General features: G+C 35.4%; 1 protein-coding gene across 1 annotated transcript; it reads left to right on the top strand.

Annotated features, from left to right (window-relative positions):
- Positions 1 to 236: 236 nt before the first annotated feature.
- On the top strand, positions 237 to 1,479 carry LOC113297941. Its single transcript, XM_026546551.1, has 3 exons — positions 237 to 679; positions 776 to 936; positions 1,048 to 1,479. Exons 1-3 carry the CDS (start codon positions 382 to 384, stop codon positions 1,141 to 1,143), a joined length of 555 nt encoding a protein of 184 aa, XP_026402336.1. The 5' UTR covers positions 237 to 381; the 3' UTR covers positions 1,144 to 1,479.
- The last annotated feature ends 24,140 nt before the right edge of the window (positions 1,480 to 25,619 follow it).

Below are 25,619 nucleotides of genomic sequence, written 5' to 3'. Positions count from 1 at the left end.
GTTACCGGACCCACAGGAAGAAAAGAACTTTCACAAAGAATCTCAAACTTTGTTTAGTTGCTGTGGGCCTGTGGCCTGTAAGAAGCAGTCCAGGTTTACTATGGGTGGGGGGGTTATATTGCCATGTGGAGATTATCGACCAAACTTTGCCGAATTCAATATGACTCCAACACGTGGCAACCTTACCAGAACTTCAGAAATTAAAGAAGAAACATGACAAAGTTTAATAGAAAGTAATGTAATCACTTATAAGGCCGTGTGGCCTTGTCTTAGCGAAAATTTTTCAGACACAATATCTGTTCTGCTTAAAGGAAATCATCACTCCTTGGTTTGGTTTTCTTTTCATGGTCTGGTAGAGAAAGAGTTTGAAGAGAGGGAGAGATGGGGAATTGTCAGGCAATAGATGCAGCATCATTGGTTATACAACATACAAATGGAAGAGAAGAAAGATTATATTGGCCAGTAATGGCTAAAGAAATTATGAGATTAAATCCTAGTTATTATGTTGCTCTTATCATCACTTATCATGTATCAGAAGAACAACAAAAGAGATCATCAAACCCATACAGTAATTCTAATCCTAATACTAATAATGGTGTTGGGATTACAAGGGTTAAATTGCTCAGACCTTCTGATAGTTTAACTCTTGGTCAAGCTTATAAACTCATTGATTCTCAAGGTATGTTTAAATTTTGATTCTCTCAATTATTTCTGTTTTTTTTTTTGGTGTCCAGTTTAAATTGATTTTTGTTTCTTCTTGTTTTTGGGATTGTAGAAGTAATGAAAGGATTGTGGGCAAAGAAATTTGCAAAGATGAAGAAACAAAAGGATTCGGAATCGTCAGATGATCAATCTGGAACTAGAGTTAGAGAAATTCAGAGTTCAGGATTTCATCAAATTGAAGAAACTAGCTCAGAGTTGGGTGAACCTAATCAGGTAAAAAATTTCATTCCGTCCAAGAATCCCAAATACAAAGAAAAGTATCATACCGGCAACCGATTTGTTTCTACAATAGTAGAAATTTATTTATTTTTGATCATTTTTCAGGCATCAACAAGACCGGAAAGACATCGGTCGTCGTCTTTCGGAAGGTCGAGACATTGGCGCCCTTCGTTGCAGAGTATTTCAGAGGCTACAAATTGATTATCCATTTGGGAATTCTATCGCTATAATATCTCTGTTGTCATTACATGGTGATGATGATGATAAAACAACAAAATGGATAAATCCTCCTCCTCAAATGCTTGAGCGACAAAATGGATTTTGAGTGATTTGATACATTGGTGTACATTTTATTGACAACGCATAAATCCAATCTGTTCAGAGTTGTTTCCATAATTGTACACAATTAAGACCTTTGATTTATCTTCTTGTAGATAGAGACGAGTGTTTTTTTTATTTGATCCAAACTATGTTGTAATATTCACAAGTACTGCCCTCACTGTTTCGAAATCGTTAAAGTGTTCCTTCCATTGTCAAGAATCAAGATATCAAATTTTCCCGGTGTCACTGTGTTACAATGGTATAGTCATTAGTGACTGCACCAGTGACCTGAGGCGAAACTCGTAAAAGAAAATAAATAGCATGAGCTTGTGCTGAATATCAAGGCAGCATAATTGCAATATGCTCTTGATTGAAACGAACTTGAAAAATTACAAACTTAGTGTAGATGGGTATGGGTTGCGATTTGTACCCCATGTGCGCATATCACGATTGTCACGAGTTTTTGTATGCTGATCTCAACACATGAAAATTGAGTTCAGCTAACGTATGCCGGTATGTCCACATGGGGAAGAAGGTAAAACCGTTTTCCATCACTTCATGCTTCTGTGGGTATTAGGCCTTTCTTTGTCTTTGCTTGTCTACTGATCTTTTTTCTACACACATTGGGTAAAAGATTGTTAAAACCGAATTTCCATTGAATGCGAAGCTCCAAGGGGAAGGAAGGATGTAGAAGACAAATTATTAACTTTAGAGATTGATTTCTTTTGACCAATGTGAATCAAGAATTAGTTCAGATGTTGTTATTCTGAAACGACTAAAATTGTTGTATTGGAAGGAAGTATAGTATTTAAGACCCGAAGTGATTGAAATATGGACTACCTAACTGACATGGACACACCAAGTACAGGTAGTTACATGATCCTGCATGATGTATTGTGGATGTCTCATATCGATATTGAAGCACCATTTATAGTCCATCCTAAAATTATTTTGAATATGCCAAGTATGCCCTTGGTGTTAGTATAAAGTAGAAGAGATAAGACTAAAGGAAGAAGTTTTAGGGTTTTAGAATATTGTGTGAAGAATGAGAGGTTCTCTTCTTTCAAACCTAATTGTTATCTCTAGGGGGAATTAGATCATCTAATTCTAGAGTATCAGCTAGATGCCTCTCATAATCTTATAGTTTCCAATTTAATCGGGTAGAAATTGTAAGTTATTTGAGAAGAATCTCCATTATTAGGTTCTTCCTTTATTCAAAGGGTAAAGAAACTAAATTGGTTGATTATTTATCCTTTTTAAGTTATCAATTTCAATTTATTTTCATTGTAAGCTTCTGGCTTCTCATCATTTGGTATCAGAGCTTTGATTTAATTTTCGGGGGAAGGTTTGGTAAAGATACTAATGTCATCATCAAGTATTTTGGGTTGTGTTTCTTTTTCTTGGTAGTTTTCTTAAATTGGGTATTTCAATCTTATGATGTTTTATTATGATATCAAAAAGAAGAATGAAAATGGATGGGGAAGTAAAAGTAAGTAATGTTCAAGTGATGAGATTATTGAATAAAATGAGATATGAGATGTTTGATGAAATGTGTCAACTAGTAGAAGAGAAAATTAAGAAGTTGGAAAGTCTTTATATGGACCCATTTGAACTCTCTAATGATTATGAAGATGAAATGGAGTTAGAGAATTCAATTTCCATTGGTGGGTATTAGAATCAAGAAGTTGCCTATAAGGTTTTTGATGAAATACCTCCATCAAGATTTGATTTCTCTTTAAACTATGAAGAAGGTGAAATTGCTCACAAGGTGTTTGATGAAATGTCTCCACCAAAATATGATAGATATTTGAGTTATGTGGAAAATGGAATAGAAAGTGAACTTCCAATATATCAAGAGGGCACGAATGTTGATCAAATATTTAATTATTTCACTATATTGGAGCAAGTACTATCATCTAACATTCAAGAGGTAAAAGAGCACAAGCCATTGTATCCAACAATTATCAAGGTACTTGATGATAGTGAAATAGAAGATTTTGGTGAGCCATTGTACGACATAGAAGTGGAAGACATTATATCAAGGGGACCTCGGGAACAATTTCAAGTATGTGAATCAATGATTATCGGAAGTAAGCCTTTATTCAACATACAACAAAATGTGGAATCAATATATGTTGGTCCAATTTGGGCTTTCATTGAAGACAAGTTTCATGATTTTAGTCATCGTGTAAGGTTCGAAGGAATCCTTGGTGTGTCATTAATACTTGGGGATGCTCTCGACTATGACCACAAAGTGATAAATTTGGTGAGTAATTACAATGGAAGGTGTAGAGGTAGAATTTCCTTCAAACAAGGAATAAGTTCAAGCACTAATGGAGAATTTGCTTTGAAGAATTCGTGGACGAATTTTTTCAAACAAGGGGAGGATGATGTATTTACAAACGAAAAAAATACTTGGTGTGTCATTACTACTTGGGGATGCTCTCTACTATGACCACAAAGTGCTACATTTGGTGAGTAACTATAATAGAAGGTGTAGAGGTAGAATTGTCTTCAAGCAAGGAAGAAATTCAAGAATTAATGGAGAATATGCTTTGAGAATTCGTGGAAGAATTTGTGAAAACAAGGGAAGGATGATGTGTTTACAAATGAAGAAATACTTGGTGTGTATTTACTACTTGGGGATGCTCTCAACGATGACCACAAAGTGCTACATTTGGTGAGTAACTACAATGGAAGGTGGAGAGGTAGAATTGTCTTCAAGCAAGGAAGAAGTTCAAGCACAAGTGGAGAATACACTTTGAAGAATTCGAGGACGAATTTGTTTAAAGAAGGGGAGGATGATGTATTGTGGATGTCCCATATTGATATTGAAGCACCATTTATAGTCCATCCTAGAATTACTTTGAATATGCCAAGTATGCCCTTTGTGCTAGTATAAAGTAGAAGAGATAGGGCTAAAGGAAGAAGTTTTAGGGTTTTAGAATATTGTGTGAAGAATGAGAGGTTCTCTTCTTTCAAACCTAATTGTTATCTCTAGGGGGAATTAGATCATCTAATTCTAGAGTATCAACTAGATGCCTCTCATAATCTTATAGTTTTCAATTTAATTGGGTAGAAATTGTAAGTTATTTGAGAAGAATCTCCATTATTAGGTTCTTCCTTTATTCAAAGGGTAGAAGAAGCTAAATTGGTTGATTATTTATCCTTTTTCAAGTTATCAATTTCAATTTCTTTTCATTGTAAGCTTCCGCTTCTCATCACTGCACATATTAACAAACCCCAGCTTTACATTTCACTAGCCAACAACATATCAATGATCAAAATTCATTCATAACTATGAGTCTATGACTAGTTGACAACCAACACGGAGTGAGCCCACAAAGAATGAACCTACACTTAAACACGGTATTAGCCCACATCCACATGGGACGCACGCTTCGAGCCCACATGTAGCGTACGATGTCAGTAGAGGTTGGAAAACAACGCGACGCATGTATATAATAGGAACCTTTATGACAAGTTACCAAATACTAAACAAGAACAAATGAAGTGTTTACGACGGCATTAGTAGAGGTTATCATTGAAGGTACATTCACAAAAACAAGGGTACACATATTGTAGGATCAGAATATCGCAACAGTTATGTCTCAGCGAAGTTAACAATGGTATTGCACAAAAGCGTCGCAGAACAATTTCAGAAACGACATCAGCAAGGATCATGATAAAAATGTGATAGTCTCGCGAAAATTAGAAAGCTTGCGAAGTCAACATTTGTAAGGTTGCGAGAATGTCGCAAACCATATCCGAAAATAAAGGACTGATTAGCTGTCATCCACTATGTATTTCCCTTATAAATAGTCATTCGAGTTGTAAAGCAGAGAGAGATCTTTTTTGAGTGAGAGATAAGTAAATAGGAGATAGAAAGTTGAGAGAAGAGATCATTCTTGATTTATTTATTTTCCTTGTAAGAATATTCAGAAATTAATCAATAAAATTAAGAGTGTAAACCTAAAAATAGGTTGATCAACGATAAAATCATACGAGGGGTGTATTGTAGGATTTCCTGCAACTACATAATGGCGCTAGAAACAGGGACAATTGAAGATTGAAGACTATTCTAGAAAAAATCGAAGATTAACATTGAGATTTGTGAAAATTTAAAGTAGTTGATTAAGAATTTTTCATAATTTCTTGAAACACTGTTAACATTGAAGAAATGGCTAGAAGAAGAAATACATCCGAACAACCAACTACTATTAGAAGAAGCAAAAGAATTGCTGGAAGAGAAAGAAGTGAAATGGGAGAATCTACTAGAAGGAGAAATAATAGAGAAAATATAATTCAATCACCAATTCAACAAACACTAGTTCAAGAGAGGAATACAGATTATGACAGAGTGAGCGTACACACTTGGCGATCAAATTCAGCAGAAGAAATAGAAGAAGAACAACAAAATAGAAATTACAGACAGGAAGAGAGAAATCAAGAAGCAGATGAAGGAATAATTCATGGAGATGAAGAAATTGGAGCATTGAGACGAAGAATACATGAAGAAAGAAGAGCTGAGGCGGAAGAGCGTGCAAATTTAACAAGACAAAATCACGAATTAAGGATGGAGAATATCAGATTGCAGAATAGAAGATCGAGAAGTATTACAAAATCATATTCCAGATCAACTAGAAAAAGAGAAATGAGGCAAAATTCACCTACAATCAATGTTGGAAACAATATTCAGGAAGAAATGTCAAATCCTAATGAAGAATATCGCGAAAATAGAGAAAGAATTGATGATCGTTACATTCCACAAAATGAAACTTTTGATGATAGGCAAATTAGAGGAAATCAAGAGAACGGGCAAATTCAGAGACAAAGTAACCAAGATGGCGAAGGAAATCAAGAGGAGGGAAGAAGAATTTTACATGTGAGAGAAAATCAAAGAAATCAACAGACAATTGAAGAAGAAATTGAAAGACATAATGCTGAACAAGCACGTTTAATCTGCGAACGTGAAAGTTGAGAGCGGAAATGGAAGAGCAAGAGCTTCAGGAGACAATTCGCCAGAACAATCATGACAATCGAGAAAGAAGGCGTATACAAAACGGAATAATGATAATCTCAATGAGGAGTATGATAGAGTGAAGAGAATGGGAAAGACAGCGAATTGAGTTGATAAGAAATGAACAAAATTATGGAGGGGAAAATGAACGACATCATCACTTGCGAATTCAAGATAGGGATGAGGAAGAGAATCGCAGAAGAAGACGAGATGAGGATAATGAAGAAGAGATACAAAATTTCGCAAGAGAAGATAACGTGAACGCAGAAGAAGAGAAGCAAAATTAAAGAGACCAATGGGTCAAGATTCAGGAGTAAATAAACAAATCTTGAAAGAATTAGAAGAAATGAGAGGAATGCTAAATAACAGAGGAGAAGTAGGTAGAAGACAATTGGATGAAGCAATAGAAGAAGCTGCGAAAACTCCATTTACAAGGGAAGTACAATTAGGAGGAATACCACCGAAATGCAATTTGCCCGCATTAACCAGCATTTTCGATGGAACAACTTGTGCAATTCAACACATTAAAGCTTATGTGAGGTGCATGTTACAATGGGAAAATCATGATGCGGTATTGTGCAAATATTTCGCATCCAGCTTAACAGGAGAGCGTTAAAATGGTTTGAAGGTTACCAAAGAACACAATAACCTCCTTCAATCATTTGCAGACCACATTCTTGGGAGCATATATAAGTAATAATTCCTCACGACCTGGTATAGAAGATGTGTTTGGATTAAAACAAAGGATTGGTGAAAGTTTGAAACACTTGACTAAAAGATGGAGAACATGTGTAGCGAAATGGCTGGCCGGTGTAGATGAGAGATATCTCATATTATCATTTATCAATGCTATGTTTGCAACAAACCTGTTGTATGTCCAAATTTTCAGAGTCAAGAATACGATTACAATGACTGAATTGCGAGAACTTCAAGAAGAATACATTGCTTTAGAGGAAAAAAAAATGAAATGGAATCATATCCAGTTGCGAACACCAGCTCACAACAGCGAATGCAAGCTTATTACCCAAGCTAATAAATACAGTGGCGAATACTTCGCAAGTACAACAAGAAAAGGTGACAGTAACAATCAGCAGAAGTTGGTAGCTATGGGAAGTCGAGATCAAGAAGAGTATGAAAGAGAAAGAAATTTCTACAGTCGTGGAGGAAATAACAAGATTCAAAGACTCGATCAACCGCAAGAAACTTATGGAGGTCAAAGACCAAACTTTAATAGAGGACAAGGAGGTCATAAGGTAGTATGGGAAGAAATCAAGATGCCACCTCTAAATGCAAGTGTGGAGAAGATATGGGAAGCTATAATCTTGATGGAAATATACCAACACCATGGAACATGGGAACGGAACCACCTCCAAATCACAGAAGTCATGAATTTTGTTCTTATCATCATTTTCATGGACATACCACAAACGATTGCAGAAATATAAAGGAATTATTTTGAGAATGATAGATCAAGGAAATTAAACGACTTTCTGGTAGGGCATCCACAACCTCAACCATTACCACCACCACCAGAACATCACAAAGTGAATACGATGAAAAAGAAAGAAACATTCTTCATAGAAGTTGGTGCAAAAGCAAAAAATCTATTCTGTCACTCTATCGTACATTCATATAAGACAATTGAAGATTTCATGATAATGTTTTAAGTAGAGTGTTCGCAAGAGATAATAATGGAAAGAAATTATGAATATTGCGAAAATTTCGACTAGAGGAATGGCAGAAACAATCATTTCTTTACCGCAGAAGAATTCCCGAAGGAGAAGAGTGCATGACAATCCATTGGTAATAAAATTAGAATTAATCCAAAACCAAAAGAAGATGAGGATGATGAAGCTGAAGATTCATGGGCAATCAATAGAATCCTAGTCGATACTGGAAGCTCTGTGAACATCTTATTTTATCATACTTATAAAACCATGGGTGGAAGAGATGATGATCTTATACCATCAACATATAAGATATATGGTTTTAATGGTACTGCTAACAAGCCTAAAGGGGAGGTTACTATGCAAATTCCATTGAAGGGAATATCTTCAGAAATCTCATTCTGTGTGTTGATGTAGAATCACCCTACAATGCATTAATTGGTCGACCTTGGCTACATGGGATTCTAGGTGTAGCTTCAACTTTCCATCAATGCATCAAATTCCCTCACCCCAATGGTGTAGGAATCATAAAGGGAGATTGGGTTGAAGGAAAGAAATGTTACGAAACTGAGATAGAATCTTGCGAAGAAGAGCAAAAGAAGGAAAACTGGCGACAAAATCAAGGATGTACAAAGAAGTGAGAAGTTGATGGTGGATACAATCGAAAAGAAAGGAGAAGAGATGTTACAAAATCAATGCTAGCTCAGGTAAAAAGGATGAACATACCATTACCAAGGAAGCAGTAGCAGAAAATCATAAAGAAGCAGAGGAGGGCAAAAGTAATAAAAAGAAATGTATGAATGATTAAGTTGTTGCGATAATCTCGCAATAAGTAAAATTCTCAAAAATACATTTGATTGAACAACAAAATTGAGATTGCGAAATTCAGATACAATATTATGAATTGCGAGACTCTCGCAGAGATAATGAATTTTACAGAAAATAATCAGAAAAGAATGACAAAAGAGAAAGAGGCGAACCTTTATGGCGTACACCCTAGTTCGCGAATAAAATTTCGCAAGAGGCAAATGTAAGACCTAAAGTACGTCATTAGGGGGTACCTGTTACATGACTCAGGGAAAGGCTACACCGCCACCGGAACCTGAGTCATGGAGATTTGGGGTCAATAAAGCCCATCCGGGAGAGGCACCTTGGATTCTCAACTTAAGCATATGACTTAGGGGGCGACTAAGGTAATAAGGACTCTCCCAAGGAGTGCAATCTGATCAAGGCGCCGAGGTACACGGTTGAGTCAAGAGTGAGGGCGTTTGAAGCGTCCTTGCCATTCTTGACAAGTCTTGGCTTATACTGCACTCGGCCGAAGAAAACCCCACTTAGGGTGCAGTCTCGTAACCATAAGCCCTATAGGTAAAAGGGATAAGAGGCTGCGAAAACAACTGGTTGTTGTTAAGACTGGATGGGAGGAGCTAACCTTGTATGGTAGAAGTACGCCTCCTTGAAGGGGCAACCAGGGGGAGATAAGGGCGGCACCCTCCATTAGGGAGCTGATAAGTGTCTTAAGACGCAAATGTCATGAGGCTTTATTCGCAAGGATAATTAAGGCTTGTCATATTTGTGCAAATCCTGAAGAGGCAATAATACAAAAGAAAAAGATAAGATGAGATCAATGGGTTTTCGCATGAAAGTGCGAAGACGTCCTGCGATTTCATCGCAAGACGGCAATGTCATGGGGCTTTATTTTCGCAAGAATATTTAGGCCTGTCATATTGTCGCAAATTCCTGAAGAGGCCATAATACAAAGAAAAAGTTAAGGCAAGATCAATGGGTTTTGCATGAAAGTGCAAGGACGTCCTGCGATTTTGTCGCAATGACAAGAGGTGGCATAATAAGACCTTTAATTAGGAAGGCAAAATAAGACCACACAGGAATGAGATTTTGAAAAGAAACAAAATTCACTTCGAAAGAGTTGCGAAATTATACAATAAGAAAAAGTTTATGAAATCTCTCATTTGGATTCAAATAACAGAGGCAAGTATGGGAATGTATGAAATTAGAAAATGTTATTTGTCTCCATATGAGAGATTTACTCAAAAATTCAAGAATTAATGATTATATTGATTAACTGTATTGCAAAGAAGAATTGTTTTAATTTACGCAGGCAAAATGAAAGAAACACAAATATACAGAAAGAAGAAATAAATATACAAGTTACAAAGAATCAAAGAAGAAATAAAGACTATTTCTTGGTTAATCCTTCATTATCTTCATCAGACTTATTTCCTTCTTCATCTGCGTCAGAATCTCATCACCATCAGAACTTCCATCACTATCAGATTCTTCATCGTCAGCTTCACTATCAGAGATAATCAAACTGGGAGTATTCTGTGGGATTTCTTCTAAAAGACAAGGTAATCAGAATGTGGGATATTATGATCATCACAAACCATCTGGATGGTTTGATTGCGAAAATGCATAGCATCATTCTTAAAATTTCAATGGTGATTTGATTTGATTCTTCAATCTAGAATACTTGTCGTTGCGAGAAGAAAGATTCTTTGCGAGTTCCTCCTTTTCAGCTTCAAGTTCTTCAATCTTTTCACGATATTATTTTCAGAATCTGCGAACAAAAGACAACCAATTATTAACTTGATGAAAATCATAAGAAGCAAAAGATTAAAAGAAGAGCAATTAGCAACCTTCTCTGTCAGAAATCATGTCTCTAATCAAGGCTGTATGTTCAACTTGGAGACTAACATTTACGCCTAAATCTTTTCTAGCATCATCTAAAATTTTCGCAGCCCAGACAAATTTCCTCACTACTTATGAGAAGACGAGAACGAATTTGATTTTCCCTTTCGCAGAGTTCAATATTCTTGCGGTTAGCTTCATCTCGCTCAAGTTGAACTTCAAGGAGAGCCTCTTGGAATTTCTCCAAGCCTTGGCACCTTGATCAGAGATACGATCTTATCATCTATGAGACCGCTAATTTGGTTCTTAACTCATTGGTTTTCTCTTTGGAATCAATAAGGAGACGCTTAAATCTGTTGGCTAAGCCTAAACTGGATCTATGATCAATTTCTAAGAGGCGAAATTTGATCTAAGTTCATTTAGAGAAAGAGATGAAATTCTATCATTTGAAAAGCTATTTAAGGAATTGTTAAGACGTTCAAGAAGGGTATCATTATCCAAGGCATTAGGAAATGAACGAAGAAGGGTAGCTTCATCAGAAAGACCATAAATGTCTGCAAAAAGGATCATTTAAATAAGATAAAACAACAAGATGAATGAATAAAGAGAAAAGGAAAAGTACATACCGTAAAGCTGATTATTAGCTTGTTGAAGACTAGAAATTTTGTTCTTATAGAGGAAGAATCAATTTCTAATTGTCTATTTTCTCGCGAAGACCTTTAACTTCACTTCCAATTCTTCATTCTTTTGCGAAATTGAAGATTCTTCTTTTCAAGATTTTCGCGTCTTCTCTCTAGATCTGAGGCAACGCAAAAGAAGCTTTTCCAGCCTGCGAAAAGAAAAAAAAATATTAATATAGAAAGAGATTTTGAGTTATAACAATGAAGAAGTAAAAAGATAAAAGTATACCAACTATTGAGAGAATGCAAGAAGTCGGGAGTCACTGATCTAGAAACTCCGCGAAGAGAGCTATCACCATCTAGTAAAGGGACATCACAAAGGGTAGCGAGAGCTTTGCAGGTATTTGCGAACTGGCTATCTCCCATTCCTTGTAGAGAATCAGAAAAGAGGCCAGAAAGCTTAGCCATAGAAGATTCAGGTGGAGAATCTTCAGTGCAGCAAGATCATCGTTATCCTCATCATCCTTGTCACTTTCAGAATTTCGTTAGGAAGAACATTTGAAGGAAGAAGAACGAACTTTTCTTTTCTTTGGAGGAGGACCAGTTGATTTTTCTCTGCGAAGAGCACCTTTACCTTTATCACCAATCTTCGCAGCATCAGCAGATTCTTCTACTTCAGCAATAATCTTCACACAGATAGAAATAAGAAATGGAAGCATGGAAGACAGTACTATTTAAAGTCATAAGAGAAAATTTCTTACCTCATCTGTGTATGAGCGAAGAGCTAACAGAGTACTAGATTTCCCAGTCCTGTTATAACTATCTTTTAGTTTTTGGATCTACGGAATATCGCAAGAGTTAGCGAATATAATAGTAAAAATCAATAAAGAAGTATAAAATGAGTTAAAGGGGAGAAGTATACCTCCTTCTCCTTTTCGGGCCAGGAGAAAACCCAAGGTTGATATGCTGCGAGATTCGCAGGAAGAACGTTTGGTCCAGCAATGTAAGGACCCTTTAGCATTAAAGGAAACACACACCATTTGTCATCTTTGGATTGGCGAGGAGTTGTGTTTTTACTAGAATGCCAGTCAATATCTTGCATAAGAATTTTGGATTCATCAATGTTATCTTTTCTTCTTAATCGAATACCCCAGCGAGTATTCTCTTTCTTCATGGAGATAAGTTCGTAATTTTCAAAGAAATTCGCCATTGTATACTTCTCAGCAACTATTTCTAGGTCTGCGAATTTTGGATCCCTAAGTTCACTGGAGTAAAGAGATCCTCTACCAGCACCACGATTAGCGAACTCTAGCATTAGACGGATGCAATCCCCACTTAGTTGGAAAATGGCTCGCGAAAATCCCGGATGAGCGAGAATTTCATAAAATAAAGGAATGTCTGGGTTATAAAGAGGAATAGGGAGACCTGCGAGAATTTTACCTAGCGAAATCATGATTGATTGATCATCACAATTTTGATTGGAGAAAAGCTTGACAGAAAGAATTGATTTGGCATTCACATCAGGAATGGGGGAGAGTGTAAGACCTTTATTAGCAAGATGTTTTTGGACATCTTAAAGATTCTTCTCATATCTATGACCACTTGGAGCCATGATTGAATAAAGGGTATGGGAATGTATGGAAAGTAACAGAATTGAAGGAAGAAAAAATTACAGCAGCAAAATTTGCAGAAGAATGACAGAGTTGCAGAGATGAGATAATAAAAATAGAAGAGAAAGTAAAAAGAAAAGTGAAAAGAGGGAGGGATAAGAGTATATAAAGAAAATTTACTTCTCGAAGAAATAAACACCATTAAGACGAAGAGACGTGAGCGGTTGAAAAGTAGCGGTTACAGAAGACGTGTCAAGAAATAAGTGGAAGAGAGAGAGTACGTGCGATAAATGTGGAATATGAAAAGATAAGGAGTTGCGACATTTCTCAAATCATTCTCTACTTTGCAGAGAAGATTTGAGAAGAGGCAAGATGTAGGATCAGAATCTCGCAACAGTTATGTCTCAGCGAAGTTAACAATGGTATTGCACAAAAGCGTCGCAAAACAATTTCAGAAACGACATCAGCAAGGATCATGAGAAAAATGTGATAGTCTCGCGAAAATTAGAAAGCTTGCGAAGTCAACATTTGTAAGGTTGCGAGAATGTCGCAAACCATATCCGAAAATAAAGGACAGATTAGCTGTCATCCACTATGTATTTCCCTTAGTCATTCGAGTTGTAAAGCAGAGAGAGATCTTTTTTGAGTGAGAGATAAGTAAATAAGAGAGAGAAAGTTGAGAGCAGAGATCATTCTTGATTTCTTTATTTTCCTTGTAAGAATATTCAGAAACTAATCAATAAAATTAAGAGTGTAAATCTAAAAATAAGTTGATCAACGATAAAATCATACGAGGGATGTATAGTAGGATTTCCTGCAACTACACATATTGGCTGAGTCCTTGTACAAGTACAATTGATGGACAAGTTCCCAGTTGAAAGGGTCTTTGTATCCGTTCTAGTATATAACGTTACAAGATGCTGCCCACTTCAAGATGCTGCCCACTTCAAGGATTTCCTAACCCAAGATAATGACTCCTGACTAACCTTGTACTTCGAAGATGACTTAGTCGCGAGTTTTTAATTAAGCTGAATATGGATCTTATTTAACGAGTGCTCCAAGCCTCCAACTAAAGGATTAATCTGATTTGGGGTGTTGGGCCATGTATTCGTCCGGTACAACACTTAACCAAACAGCACACATCGCTAACCTGGTTCGAAGAGCAAGGGCTATAGAATGAGGTTAAAAATATTCATTCACTGCCAAATAGAATGTGGATTGGAGAGTGAAATTCTCACCGCGAGTGAGCAAATAAAGAGACTAACATGTTAATATTCGGCCCCCCAGAGAGAAACATTAGCCTGCCAAGTATATATATTTTTTTTTTTTATAAAGACAAAAATGAAAATCACTCGGATCAATGTTAAAGAGTTTTAAATGAATTAAAAAACTGAAAAAATATCTTTGGGAGATAGATTTTCAGCCGTTCAAGTATAATATTTTCCAGACGGTTGATGTTCGGCCTCTTAGTCTCCACTTTCACTCACTCTTTTATACAAAAGAGTATATGAAAAAGACTTTGGTTGAATGGGTGAGTATCCTCATCCCATGAATTCTAAAAATATTCAATATGTTATCTATTTATCCGTGGATTGATCCTAAATTTGCATTTTCCTGATATTTTAAAGATTTCAAGAATTGGGCACGTCTGAAAAAATCTTACATCAAGAAATATTGAACGCGTATTTAACTCAGAATATATAATTATTCATATTTATTCCTTGGGTACTTAAGTTTAAGATTGTAATTTAATATTGTGAGAAACATTCTCGAACCCAAGTTTGGAATCAATATTAATGTATTTTCCTTCTTCAAAAGTTTGCACATAGTTAGTTTGGAATCAATTACATGGATTTTCACTAGCTAATATTAGTTGTTATATTAACAATATTTCTCATATATTAGTTGAAAATATATTTGTAGATTTTATTACAACATTGTATGCTAATAATATCGAAAGAATATAGAGAATATCTTATCTTCGGAATTGGTTTTAATGAAAATATCTTTGAGAACTTCGAAAATAGGTTGCTTAGCTTCCAACCAAAGCCTTCGGCATTACAGTATGAATAGTGGAGCTTGTATTCTTACAAACTTAGAGTCTTTCCAATGGTTGATGTGCTTATTTCATGTGTCAACATTGTCTTGACATTCTCTTAGTAAAGATTCCCTTATATAGATATAAATTCCTAAATATTGGGAACTAAAAAAATTCATCTCCAACCCAAATTAATTTTAATCTTTTGTTTCTTAAGTGTCATTTAATAATTGGTTAACAATCATTCCATTTTTATTTTATAACATATTTCACTAATATAAAGATGACTAGGATGGGAAGACATTGTCAAGGTGAACGTCTAACTAGACATTCACCTTGACAATGTCTTCCCAAAATTAAGCCACGTCACTCCACATTCATTTAAGAAGTTAGAGTTGGAGAAGATTTCTAAAGAAAATTGATGTGTATCCTATGTCGATTTAAACATTTATCCTCACACACATTCCATTGGAGAAGCTCTTATCTCAGCTCACATTTGTGGCCAAAAATCGTGCAGTCTTCCAATCTCTCACCAGCTTTGGAGAGTGGATAAGTAATTGGTTCAATAACACTACCAATACACTGCATGTGAATTCATCTTTAAAAACATAAAGACAGATGTGCATCAAACTGTAATCTGAATCAAACAACATTTTCGTGAACACAACAGAGTGCATTCTCTTCGGGATCACATCCTGAACAGTGTGCAATACAAGAAAATGGACATCATCCAAGATACCACTTTCTCATCTATAGGGAGAGGGAACTTTGGGACCACTATAATGGTCTGCACCTTTGGACACCATAACTCCCTGAACATCTTTACTACTCTAACAACCTTTTATTTTACAGGAATTTTCATTGGGGCTAGAGAATATCCCGGGCATCATGGACATGATGAACTATGGACAGGAGAAAATTTAGCCTTTCAGTTGGCTAAAGAGATGAAGCATACAAATGTGGCCATTGAAGCTGAAGATATGGCAGTCATTAGGAACTTTAAATCTTTTTATCAAGATGTTGTCCAAGGAATATTTCCAATATGCTATCACGCCTGTGCAAGAATCCTAAAACTCGTTGACAGGGATAGCAGTATAATAGACTGGAAAGCTCTATCGGAGTAGAGATTTTTAGAAACTACATGAAGAGCTTTCAAATGGCAAACAAGTCTCTTTTCTTTACCATCCGTTGTAAAAAAAGAAATCAGGCGACCTTGGCTTTTTCTAGAAAACCCAATGCCACTGCAACCTTATTTTCTACCTTTTCTCCTCCTAGCTTTTTACTCGATTCTGTTATTAAGGACAGAAATATGGGTTTTAAATCTGAAAAAGGACCATATCATTAGACGTCTGGTTTCTTTCGTTTTCTTTCTTGTTTAATTTTTGTATCAAAAAAAAAATAAAATCATGCTACTTACCAAGAAAACAATGATGAGATGCTCAACATAGTGTCCTTTGTTCTTATTAGTCTCAGTGTAATAAGCAAAAACCACAATTCTCATGTTTATCAGCTGATAATTATTTGTCCGGACTATAATCTTCATTCCACGATCTCTTGAAATGGAGATATTTTGGCTCTTTTAAGCTTTACTCTGAACCTTGACCAAACTCTGGCTTTTTTTCAGAGCGGCTCAGGCTATTCAGTTCATGGAATCGACATAGGGTTGTTTATCTTACTACGATAAAAAAAAGGGGGACTTCTCGACCGTCGTACGGATTTGGTCCAGAGGGCTTAAATTACTAATCTAACCCTAAGCTAAAATCTACCTTGTTTGGTAAACCCCATGAATTACTAAATACCAAAGGGCATAATGATAACAAGAATTCCTTTCTCTTTTCCAATTCTTCTTCTTTCTAAAAAAAAACGACAACATAAACGTTTGATCATAGTTAATTTCTTGTAAATGGTCTTCATACTTTCTACACCCGTTGTGATATGCTTACTGTTAAAATATTATACCCCATATTCACCCCATAATTGTATAGTTATATCGTGCATGTTTCTTCTTTATCATGTATATCACTGTTTATACTAGTTTCCTTTTCTAAACTATTATCTCTTATGTATAAGAGGAGCAGTGCTCCATGTAATTAACAATACCATCAATATACACAACTCGATTCCATGCCTAATTTTGTCATGGCATCAGAGCCAAAGACGATCCAACTCTAGACTTCCGCTGCACACTTAGATCCAACGACTATACGATCCAGTCATTTTTTTCTCTTAACCGTGCAAGATAAATCCAGTCTTCCTTATCTTTTTCAATCCATTACCAACGTCTAATTTCTGTTGTACTTTTATCATCTGTTTTGTTATTTATATCTCTATTTCTCGTTGACTTCTGGCCATTAGTATTTCGAAATCAATTGTTCACATGCCAACAGGAAATCCCGTCTGAAATAATACTATTTATCTTAATCCATCCCCTTTCCGTTCGTTCATTATTTTTTTAGTATATAAAAAAAAACTTCACAACAAGTTCAAGGTCATAATATTGTTTGTTGATGCTTTTCTTATCATCAACGAGAATTCATTTTCGTGAGTTATCATCCACCTTGTATGCTGTCAATCGAGCCCCGTCAGTTCCAAATGACTACATCCGACTAGGTCCGTACTTAAATTCTTCCGGTTCTACTACAACCAGCATAGTTGATATACAAAATATGATTTTACAGAATATCGGTTGGTGATTATTCTACTGTTTGTTTTGTTCTTTTCGATTCCTTGAATAAAATTTTCAACTGGTTGGTTTCTTGATTTTGGGCATCTAATCATATGACTTTTAATTCTCGTCTTTTTGAATATTTAGTTCCAATCACTTCGCCTGAGACCCATACAACAGATGGAAGAGGTCTTTATGCTAGTCATATTGGTGTAGTCAAAGTTGCAATAGAAATTAAAATTTATGATGTTTTATTTATTCCCAAGCTTACAATGAACCTTATATCACCAGGAAAACTATGTATCCGGGGTTTTGACATTGAACCTTCAGTTTATCGTTGTGTTATTCAGGATCGTTTAACACGAAAACAAGTTGGAATAGGTCGTAGATTTGGTCGGTTATTTCTCCTCGACATACTAGAGATACCCAAAGAGTCAGGTATATCCTTTCTTGATGCATCTGCACCTAGTTCATCTTCTTTTATGTCTTGGCATTCTCGATTAGGACACATTGCATTCCTCGTCTTTCTTACATGATCATTAAAGGTTTGTTAGGAAGCACAAAATTAGATACATAACCGCAATGCATTTCTTGTAAGTTGGAAAAACAACCAGCTCTCTCTTTTAGTCAAAGAACAACATCTTCTGCAACACTTTTTGATCTTGTTCATTCTGATGTTTGGGGAAAATCACGAATTCCAACCAAAGGAGGAGCCTCATACTATATTATATTTGTCGATGACTATTACCGTTATATATGGATCTATTTATTTCATTCAAGATCGAAGTTCTTGAAAATAAACGTTAAATTTGCTACCGTGGGGAAAACCCAATTTTCAAAAGCTATTAAGATCTTTCGTGTTGATCGAGCAACAAAGTATATATATCAGATACATTCACAAATTTTCTAAAATCAGAAGATACTTTACTCCAGTTATCTTGTACAAAGACTCCACAACAAAATGGTGTTACAGAAAGAAAACATCGTTATATTATCGAAACTGCTCGTACACAATTGATTTCTTCATCTGTTCCTTCTAAATTTTGGGGGGAATCCGCTCTTACTGTTGTTTATACGATAAATAGGATACCAACCGTTATTATTGGTGGATTTTCTCCATATGAACGCCTTTATGGATGTTTAGCCGATTACTCTGAGCTTCGTACTCGAGCGAGAACGTAACAAATTGAGTAAGAAGAATGTTATTTACGTGTTCTTTGGGTACGGTATTCAACAAAAAGGATACCGGTGCTATGATCCAAAAATTCGGAAATTACGTATCTCTCGTCATGTTACATTTTGGGAGAAGATACTGTTAGAGCATTGCTCGGTTAAACTCGCAAGCGTTTCTATCTCAAGATTGTTTGTCAAGTTTAGTTGATCAAAACTATAAGTCTTGATTTCTAGTCTACTTATAGATATGTCTCGGATTAGGATAGAATGTGTAGTTTAGATTTAGACTTCACGGCGTTCATCGATTGAAGACGAAGATCTACTGAGGAGAGCTTGAAGGAACTTCATCAACAAAAGGTATGTGGAGACTAAAGCTTATCGATCACTCAAAAGTCTATTCTATTTTATCTCCTAATGAGACTAAGTCATATAGCTATATAGACTTTTATATTATACACATTTGATATTTCGAGCTGAGTTTAACTCGGTTATCTATTTCTCGAAATATGTGTTGGAAGATTTTTTATTTAGCTACATTCATCATATTCTTGACGGGTTTATTTGTTGGAAACTAAATAATAAGTCAAAAGATGATCATGTGAAAATCGACTTGAAAATTTTTACATGATTTGTATGAGACAATCATTTGATGTCGACTCGAAAATTTTCGTATTGATCATTCAATCACTTGAAAATTATTATAAGCTAATAGTTTGTGTGAGACAACTATTGTCGTATTCTAAGGATGTTTCAATGATTGAAATGAGAGTTTTAAACAACTAACATTTGTCTGGATACAACACAGTATGCATACCAGTATGCAAATTGTTGTGGTATGATTCAGGTCCGGAATCTTGTTTGCATACCAGTATGCGAACGGTTCTACCTGAGTTAAGGTCCGGGATAGTAGTATGCATACCAGTTTGCAAACTGTTGGACAAGACCAAAGTCCGGGAGATATAGTTTGCGTACCCGTTTGCAAACTTAGTGTTTAAATTTCTAAAATCGATTAGGTATGTTTCATACTCATGAACAAATACATTTATGAATTCAGGAATGTAATCTTTGCAAACCGTGGCTTAATGTTCATGAATTGATTCTCATGAATCAATCCTATTTTGATTCAATTGGTTCATATGTATTTCTGTGAAATGGTGAACAATTGAACAACTCTATTTAAAACACAATTAGATTCATTTGATTATCTTTTATGATTGATTGATCATCATAGTTGATCTAGAAGTGTTAGATGAATGTGGTTAAGATAAAAGTGTTCATATGGCTAACTTCGGTTAACTATGATTGAGCCAACTCAATATAAACGTTTAGGTACGGTTACCCATATCTAAAAAAAAGTATATTTCATTTGTGTGTAACAAGCTAAGACCATCTAACGGCGGAGAGATATTATTTTGGTTTTAAGCAGACTTAGCTTGAATCTTAAATCAGGTTTTCATCTAAAGGTGAATATTGAATGCTTGGTTACTAAGCTATCTTAGCAACATTGATTCAAAGCAAACCCTGATTTGAAAGACTATATAATGGAGAACTCTAGCAACTGGAAAACCTAATCCCGACACTTTCCTGTGTCCTAGTTGCGACTAGAGTCGATTCTCCTTTAACCTAGGTTTTTCCAAAACCATTATAGGTTAACGACTTGAAGAATTCATTTGGGATTCGTGAAGCCAGATCCAACTATTTTCTCCGTAGTTGCGTGATCTAATCTTACTGTATTGAGTACTATCTTCTCTAATATTAACTCGAGATTTATCTACGATCGGTAAGATATAAAAAGTAATCACGAAGCTCTTCGTCTCATTCTTTGTGATTCCACAATAACTTCTTCTACTACCATATAGTTAAGTTATTGTGAGGTGATTGATATTTCCAGCACGCTCATCTGGAGTATAAGACCGGATTATCAATTGGTCTTGTTCACCTTGATTTATCAAAAGAGGGAACAAAACTTCATAGGTATTTCTGTGGGAGACAGACTTATCTATTAGAATAGACTTATCTGTGGGAGACAAATTTGTGTATAAGTCTTCGACTTTAGGTCGTAGCAACTCTTAGTTGTGGGTGAGATCATCTAAGGGAATCAAGTGCGCAGAATCCGGCGTTGTTCAAGAGGCGTAAGGAACGCGACTGTACCTTAATCGGTGTGAGACTTGGTTAGGGCTCAACAACATTCCAGACCGAAGTTAACTTGTAGTAGGCTAGTGTCTGCAGCGGCTTAATACAGTGTGGTTTTCAAATCTGGACTAGGTCCCGGGGTTTTTCTGCATTTGCAGTTTCCTCGTTAAAAAAATTTCTGGTTTATGTGTTATTTCTTTTCCGCATTATATTTGTTTATATAATTGAAATATCACAGGTTGTGCGTAGTTCAATCAATTTGGAAATCTGATCTTGATTGTTGGATAGTAATTGATCGGCACTTGGGCATTGGTCTTTGGTACCGTCCAAATTATTTCTTATATCAATCGTGCTCACAGATTTCTGTCTGTTCGATTGCAGATTGTATTGAGAAATTGAGATATAACTCTTTAGTATATTTCTTGATTGAGCTCGCTTTTTAAGTTGGTGCTCTCGGAATTATATTGAAGTTAGTCCATACAGATTTCAGAACGAATTATTGGGTGTGGTTGTTATGCCCCTGCTTTTTCAATTGGTATCAGAGCAGGCAAACACGCTAAGACCTCATAAGTCTGTGTTTGAAGCAATCTGATTATTATGGACGAGTCTATCTCTAATAACGTACCAGGTCAGAAATTACCAGATGATGTTCAAAGCTTGGATTCACCTGAGAGAACTGTCACATCTAAGTCAATATCTAAACATTCTCTTGATGTAGAAACTGTTGATTGGGAAACATGCCTAGAAGAACAGTTGGATAAACTTTCTGATAAAAGTGATTCAGATATTGATAGAGATGTAGATGAGGAAGTCTCAGAGTATTTTCAGCTTTTGTATTCGTTGGAAAAGAAGAAGATGACAACTTCTCATGTCACACCTCTTCTGAGTCCTCTCTGTCGATAAAACAAGAAATTGAAAAGGATTTACGGAGGTCTTTATGTTTCGAATCGCTCTTGCGAATCGATCCTCAAAGATTCTGAGGAAAACCTGAGTAGAAAGTCACTTGAATGTGATAATGTTTATAAAAAATACTTCTTGTTGGAAGAGAAATTTCCAGAATCTGAAGCAACGATTAACTCTCAATAGAACTGTTTCAAAGACAGAGAAAGTGTTTTTATCTCTCAAGAAAAGCAACTTGAGGCTTATTTAACTGCTGCTCTTGATAAAATCAGGATGTTGGAAGAGGACTTGAAAAAGTTCAAAACTAGTTCAAACAAATTAACCACAATGCTAGAAGCAAGTAAAAATCATCGTGATACACGAGGATTGGGCTATAAGGGAATGAATGCTCCACGTACTAGCAAAGAGGTAAATTTTTTCAAGGCTATTTATTCTTCCCAACAAAAGGTTTCCACTGATGGCAAAAGTGAAATACCTTCACCGGTAATTAAGGTTCGAAAGAGCAAAGTATATCAACCTCCAAAAATAGCACATACGAATCAGAGTAAGAACATTCCTTATATTTGTCATTATTGTGGAAATAAAGGTCACCTGGAAAGGAGATGTCGATTTCGTATAAGGAATGAGAAACTTCATGATGTTATTGTTTGGGCATTACAAGAAGTTGTGAAACCAAGTTCATATGTTAAGGCTAATCCCCTTAACATTACAGGTTGTAACTATCCAACCTTAGGCAAATAAATCAGTGTTGTGATAAACCTATATTTGCCTATAAATGTCATACGAATCCTTTTCACAATCGTAATGGTTATCAAAAGGATAACTTCGTAAAGACGAAGATAAGATCTGATGCTCCCAATTTGAGAAAGACTAACTTGCAAAATAATAGTCAATCTAATTCTCTTCCGAGAAATCTAGAAGATAGTAATGGGAAGAAAGTTCATATTGTTCCTAAACGCACTCAGAAGTGGGCACCAAAGAAAACCAATGATGCTTTGAGTGTGAAAAAGAATAATCTCCCAGAAAATTCCATGACTATAGAGAAGGCGGTATCCATGATGTTGGAAGTTAAAGAGTTCTTTGGAAATATGGATTTGGATATGAAAGGTTCTAAAAGTGATCTCTTTCATGATAATCCAAAAGTGAAACACAAGAATTGGTGGAAGAAGAAACGAAGTAAGCCAAAGACTATAGATTGTGAAAAATCGATAGTTGCGGAAAAGTCGGTTTCTGTCACCTATGGTGAGCAAGACATTGTTCACCTCAACACAACTTTATTGTGTTGGAAGTGCATCCTTACCAAAAAACGCCCTGCTATGTATACGGTGAGGTAAGCACAAGAATTGGGGTGTACATATTATGTTGGGTAAGATTTTGAATTTTTGGTAAGACTGTAGAGTTCGATTGGATTCTTCTAAAAAGGTATGTATATATACTTGAGCAAGATTTATGATTTTATTATTTTCTTAAAGTTCTTATCATGATCTATGTACTTTGTGTATCGTTCATGTCTACCTAACTTGAATGTTTAAGTTTGAAAATAGTAGTTCAGGATGTTTGGCCTTCATGGTACACATACCAGGTATGCATACCATCATTTAAAATTAAAATCCAGGGACTTCAGTTCGCATACTGGTTTGCAAACAGCTCCAGGTCACAAAATCCGTTTGCGAACTGGCCTATAGATGTCGATTTTCGGTAAACCTGCTTTGGTCGTAACTTCTTCGTTCGAACTCAGAATGACCTCATTCTTTTTTGTGTTCTCTTCAAAATGGTGATGAGAAATTCTGGATTTGGATGAGTTAAGATTGGTCTTTGTCCCGGTTCTTGTTTTTTAGTGTTTTGCTCCGTTTCGTTGCACTTACACCACTTCTCTTGGAGTTGAGCACTTGGATTCTTGGAGTACTTCTCTTCTAAGCTCATTTGTAGATTTTTAAGAATGTTGTTGGTGAATCATAAAGAAGAAAGTTCAAGAATGAGTGTTACTCTGGGATTCTTGAATGTTCACAATCCTCTTATGTGAACTATACGGTGCATGGTCGTTAATGATTTTGTATTTTATTATTTGATAAGAAAATCTATTTCTACGTCTTTGGTAGACATTCTTGGTTTAAATCCGTGCGAAAAAATATTGATTCCATCTTTTAAGGGCAAATCATCTTGTATGTTTTTTACGAGTTTGTTTGTCTCTTCATTTTGTTATCTGGGAAATTTCTTATGCTAATTTATTTTCATGTTTAAGAAGGATAACTAGGATTTGGAATAGCAAATATTGTGATTACACATATATTGCCAACGATTTTCATCTTGCAATGTTTTAGATTTATTTATTTAAATTCTAAGTTATTTAGAAGATGATTTTGCAGTATTAATCTTTATTGGTTTTATATATTGCAAAAATATTTTATGGGATATGTGTGTTTACGTCCGTGACCAATGATTATCTCATATATGTCAAAAGTTGAGTCTATTATGTCTTTATGAAAATATTGATAAAAGATAGAATGAACTTTTGAATATTATGTAGTATTGATCTTTCCCTGATCCACTTTTATGTGAAAGTAATGTATGGCTCCGTAAGTTTTCTGATGTTGAGAATTTCTGACTAAATTAATCTATAAGCTATTCTTGTGATTAATTTATTCGAGTTTTCTGGATACAAATTCATGTTTCATATTATTTGTTAATGTCCAAAGAAATCCTTCATTTCTTGTTAAAAGTAAGGTCGCACTTGTTGTTCTTTCGGGGATGACATTTTATGGGGAAGAGTTCTTAATTGAACTTGTGCTTAATTGCTAAATCTTTATGAGGAGTGCGGATGTGGAATATTGTAGGAGTTATCTTGTATCTTTATAAACTCATTGATGAATAGACTAAGTTTCTACTATGTGAAATCATCGAAACAAAGTTGATATGTTCTCTTTTAGGCATGAATTATCTCTTTGAGAATTTCATTATGATCCCGTAATTTTCGTACCTTTGCCAATTTATATTGACAAAAAGGGGGAGAATTATTTGGTAGTTCATATTACATACATATGGTTTAAGGATCATTATGTAATGGGGAGTGGTTTTCATTATGAGATACAAGTATTGACTAAGGGGGAGTGATACATATCGGCGTAGTATTATTGTCAAAGTTGTGATATCATTGGACTTTGATGTTGTGTGATAATACTATGACACTTTATAACAATGATTGAGAACAAATGTTCTTCATATGTTTTCTTATTGTTATGGCTACGAATCTTCAAGATAACCTCAGATGGAAAAATTGATCGTTATAAATCTTGTCTAGTTGCTCAAGGATACACTCAAGATTACGGTATCGATTATGAAGAAACATTTTCTCTTGTTGCTTATGTGACCATGGTACGTACTCTTCTTTTTGTTGCTTCTGCTCGTAACTTGGATCTTCATCAAATGGATGTTAAAAATGCATTTCTTCATGGAGACTTTCAAGAGGAAGTTTATATGCAACCACCACCTGGATTACCTCATTCTCTTAATCAGGTGGGTAAGCTTCGTAAAACAATGTATAGACTTAAACAATCACTTCGTCCTTGGTTTGGGAAATTGTCCAATGTTATTTACAATATGGATTCGCTCAAAGTGTATATGACTCAGCCATGTTCATCCGGAAGACTGAAAGGGAAATGGTCATTCTTCTCTGGTACGTAGATGACATCATCATAGGTAATGACTTGGAAGGTATTAGTGCTTTAAAGCTTCATCTCAAATCTTGTTTTGAAATGAAATACCTTGGTTTTCTAAGATATTTTTTTCTTGGTATTAAAGTTGATAACTTTATCTCTCAAGTGAAGTATGCTACTGACATTCTTCAACATGCTGGTTAACAAAACTGTCGAAACACCACTTGA

This window comes from Papaver somniferum, chromosome 7, assembly GCF_003573695.1.
Source record: "Papaver somniferum cultivar HN1 chromosome 7, ASM357369v1, whole genome shotgun sequence".
Classification (NCBI taxonomy): domain Eukaryota; kingdom Viridiplantae; phylum Streptophyta; class Magnoliopsida; order Ranunculales; family Papaveraceae; genus Papaver; species Papaver somniferum.
Note: the sequence above shows the minus strand (reverse complement) of the source record. Positions and strands in the feature narration are given on the sequence as shown.

Excerpts from the sequence above, each read along its gene's own strand:
- LOC113297941 (XM_026546551.1), top strand. The coding sequence starts at position 382 with ATGGGGAATTGTCAGGCAATAGATGCAGCATCATTGGTTATACAACAT. Across the intron at positions 680-775 it reads TAAACTCATTGATTCTCAAG|AAGTAATGAAAGGATTGTGG; the intron begins GTATGTTTAAAT and ends TTGGGATTGTAG. Across the intron at positions 937-1,047 it reads AGTTGGGTGAACCTAATCAG|GCATCAACAAGACCGGAAAG; the intron begins GTAAAAAATTTC and ends ATCATTTTTCAG.